The 4294-nt window shown below is 41.5% G+C and overlaps 1 protein-coding gene across 1 annotated transcript; it reads left to right on the top strand. All coding sequences in view use genetic code 11, as the record gives it.

The window, feature by feature from the left end:
- Positions 1-781: 781 nt before the first annotated feature.
- Positions 782-2959, top strand: EGR_07098 (hypothetical protein; the record flags this gene model as incomplete). The annotated part of the gene is made up of 4 exons (XM_024496347.1): positions 782-829; positions 1386-1526; positions 2339-2503; positions 2894-2959. 4 exons carry the CDS (start codon positions 782-784, stop codon positions 2957-2959), a joined length of 420 nt encoding a protein of 139 aa, XP_024349274.1.
- Positions 2960-4294: the final 1335 nt, after the last annotated feature.

Here is a 4294-nt window from a genome sequence, read left to right as displayed (position 1 = left end):
GATGTAGGTGAGAATGGTGGCCAATGGCGGGTGTTTCAACAATCAGGGAGTTGGACTAGGCCCAATTGCTATGGTGGTGCTGGGACTCGTAGCAGAGGAAGAATCACTTCAATGTCATAAATTCTGTTTGAAGAGTAGTTTGAACTAAATCGAAAATTCGAAGTAGGCGAAAGGTACAACAGAAACACTGTTTACTTTCCACGGTAACAGAGTGAAAATTGATTGTTACGTTTGTTAGATAATCAAAGTATCTACACTTAATCCAAATCTATTTGATTTTCATATGCATTCCTTCATATGACGTGCGGACAGATTGAACCAGCTTCGTAAATTAAATAGCACGATTACGTCTAAAACGTATGCAACTTGAGATACTCTTACTGAAGCCTAGATATTTCCTAATTTTCACATCGTACACTAAATTTTAGTTTCTTCCAAGCATTCTTTCCTGTTGCATGGTATACAGGAAGAGACAGAAGGGCAAGACATTGGAAAAATGCATTCATTTACTAAAATGTTTTGCCTTCATCTTCTAAAATTTTAAAGTACAAGTGCCAGCTTAGGCAGTATAATTGATTCCCTAATTTGTTGAATCACGAATGTTGACCTCTGAGCATTTCATGGTTCAGTCATCCCCAGTTACGCGTAAATTACAGGCATGTCAATGTTTTGTATTTAATTGGTCAACAACTACTGCAGAGAGACTTCTTAAACGGTGTTTGTTTGTTGCATGGCATATGTAAATATTTTGTTATAATTCATGGTCAAGGGCTTTGCACGCATGTTTGTATGTGCTTTGTCTGTTAATACTGGCAGGGCCGTGGCAGGCGTAGGTGGGTGTGTCCTTCGTTAATGGTTGTTACTGCATGTTTAGTTTATAATATGCTCCAATTTATTTTGTTCTCACCAGTTTATTATCATAGAGAGCGTTTTGCTCAAGTGAATTTCTCAGACGAATGTTTGGGAGTGGACTTGTTATTATTGTGTTTGATTACGCGGGCAATAGAGTTTGAAGTGCATACCTCCATTTGCGTAATGCTGTGACATGTTAAATACCTGATTCCATTAATTTGCTATGTTGATTTTGTTTTTGAGCATTGAAAATATGTAATCAACCGCATTTTCTGCTGCCTTACGATCTCATAAGTTGTTACGTGTGTCTGATTGTATCGCTTTTGCAATTTTAAAGGATAATTTGTTTTTGGAAGTTAAGTATATTTGCGGTGTTGTGGGAGCATTTGTGTCTGAACATAGAGACAACCATTTATTACTATTATTCATATGAATAGTTGTTTCGTCGATAGAATTTTTACAGGGAGAAATTTGCCTGTTCTATCACTATGCTTTGCACTCTGTGCTTACGACGATGGTGTTTCATTTTGCAGTATTTGTGGCTTGCTTTCATCTGCCGCAAGGTGCATTTGGGGCTTTATACTGACCTTAATGCCTTGAGGCTTCTTCTCCTGTCAAACACAGCTTGGGTGTTGTTGAAACAAAAAATCATCCGTTTACGAGGTATATCGGAGGTAACTACTTTTTCAAATAATTTTACCTGCTAGTAGATTAGGGGTTCTAAATAACGATAATTACATCTCAATTGTAGTCGGGCTATTTCCGGTTGCCGTGGAGTAGAACTTGTGGTAATTTAGGTAGGTAGGCTGATATCATCTGATGCATAAAAATGAGCATGTTCGATGAAAGTGGCGAAACATCCAAGAGTGGTATAATACTCTTCACAACAGGCTTCCAAATCGGTTAAATGGTTAAATTCAGACAAATGTGTATTCCTTTTCTTTCGGCGGATGAAGTAAGTCGTATGAAGCGGAAGGACCAAAAGAAGTCGCTAAATTAACTTGCTTAAAATCCGCAGACGTTGGGATCTGATAAAAATAGTGATTTGGCCCAATTTCCATTAAATGGAGCTAATGCCGGTATCGCAGCATTGGCAAGTCCTTAACTTTTACCACATTCTACAAATCCGAAACTAGACACCACAGAAAAGTCCAGTAAGACTCGAATGAGGGGTGCATTACAGCGCCGTGGTATTATGAGCAGTGGGACATTCGAGAGGAAAAAGTGCATGTTTAAGCACTTCTGTACCTCTGTCCATGCTTATCAGGCAAAAGGACGCGAAGGATAACTCTTTAAGGGGAAAGGAGCTGCTGCCACTGCCATTGGTTGTGCCTTTGCAGTAGAGAAGGCCTTGAAGGCTCCGTGCAACCTTTCAACTACCCTCACTGTAGTAATTGTCCCAAGTCGTCCTAAGAAGCTGCTAATGTTGTTTACTCTTGGTACAGGTGGGAGGTCATTAATAACCAACTGATGCTCCCTTTTGGAGTCATCGGAAGCCACTCCTCTACGAACAGGCAATGGGCGTCCAGGTCCACCACGACCTGGAGCAGACAGTAGCAGTGTCGGGAGAAGCCACTTTGAATCTCGCAAATGTCGGATGTGCAATGTGCATGTGGCACCATGTTCGATGAAAGTAGCAAGGGATCCAAAGGTAACGGTCCACTCACAGTTAATTTGGTTTTTTTGTTTATTGTTAGTGCTGACATTATGGCGGAAAAAAAATTCAGTAGTGTTTGCGCTTACATTTACTTATTAGTCTGTAATGATGCTGTTTTGCTGGTGTTCCGAATCAGATCGACTTGTTTGATTTTATCCTACTGCCCATTTTCGCTATTACTGGACAAAGCTTGGTGGTTGATAAACTGCTCGATTTAGATATCCTGCATTGCCAAAAATCTGCCAAAATGGAAGGTGGATTATGATGCAAAGGTGACTTTCGGTCATCATTCCTCGATAAATGCCATAATGTTTGATTTTCTTCTTTGATATTACTAACAAAGATTATTAATCGTGTAGAATACAATCTGGTTTTCGGCTTCAGTCATCCTCGGGGCTTATTGCCACTGCTTTCAACCAGTTTGCGCTCTGGGCCCCTAACACTGCGTAGTGTTATTATGACGAGTTTTGTGCATAGCTTTATGGCGCAGTGTCATTTTTTGCGATCCACCGCCTATTAGGCTTTCTTTTTAGTTGCTGTTTAAATCTGACAATTGACCACAAACGCAGTTGACCCGATTTGCCGTCCAAAAGCAATTCGTTTTGTTTTAGTGCAATTATTACCCAGAATCGCAATGATATCCTGTTGGGATCATAATTTACAAGTCAAAAAGGCTTTATGTCTAGGATGGGCGAACTACTGCCGATGAAATATCATTGTTATTGTGCACACTCAGAAGGGTTTTGAATACTATTGCATCGACGATTGAAAATCCGCAGGTCTCTAAACAAAAGTAACAACAATAACAATAACATCATAAACCTAATCTACTCTGAATTGGATATCAGCCTTGTCCATCTTCGCCTCACTTAACGTTTTATTTACTGGATTCGGTGTCCTACTGAGGAGGTTTGTGCATAACCGCTCAAAACGGGTCCCCTTGATTGACATGCAGAAACCGATGCCTTCAAACAGCGAGTCCATGTCCATGTCCGTGCGTTCAGTCGAATTCGAAGTTGTCTTCACCATCCGATGCATTTCTCACAGATGGATGATGGCCTTGTTGGTGGTGGTTGTCAAATCCTCTCTTCCGTGCTCTTGCTTGAACTTCCTTGAAAAGTTACCTTCCAGTCAGGAATCCAATCCTCACTACCCACCCAAGTGCGCGTCACCAGCGGTGGACAAGAGGGACACGTTGAAGATGCAACAATCCAAATCAAAGATGAGCACATTGCGCCGCCTGTCTACCCTCTTGTCCTAACTGTAGGCAATAGCAGCTGCCGTTGGCTCGTTGATAATGCCCAACACCTTCAAACGCGCTTTTTCGCCTGCATCTATTGTGGCCTGCCTTTGGCTATCATGGAAGTCCACTGACACTGTGATCACCGCATCTGTCAACTTCTCGCCCTTATACACCTGCGTTGTTTTCTTTACCAGTAGCACAGAGGAGATCTCCTTGGCATTGATGTTTCGTCTTAGTGCAGTGCTCTGTTTCGATTTACAGTTTGCATTCCGAATTGATCACTTTGAATGGTCAATACTTCATGTACATCTTTACTGCCTCATCGTTGAAACGACGCCTGATCAGAAGCTTTGCATGAACGCCGTATTGGTGGGGTTCATGGTTGCCTGGACTGTTAAGACATCACTGATGAGACGTTCCTTATCCGTGAAGGCCACATGCCATGGTGTTGTTTGGTGTTTCTATTCGTTAGCAATGATTTCCACCTTTTTGTGGGGAAAATCAACAACGCAGGAGAAGGTTGTTCCCAAATCAATGCCGAT

This window comes from Echinococcus granulosus, assembly GCF_000524195.1.
Source record: "Echinococcus granulosus chromosome Unknown EG_S00069, whole genome shotgun sequence".
Classification (NCBI taxonomy): Eukaryota; Metazoa; Platyhelminthes; class Cestoda; order Cyclophyllidea; family Taeniidae; genus Echinococcus; species Echinococcus granulosus.
Note: the sequence above shows the minus strand (reverse complement) of the source record. Positions and strands in the feature narration are given on the sequence as shown.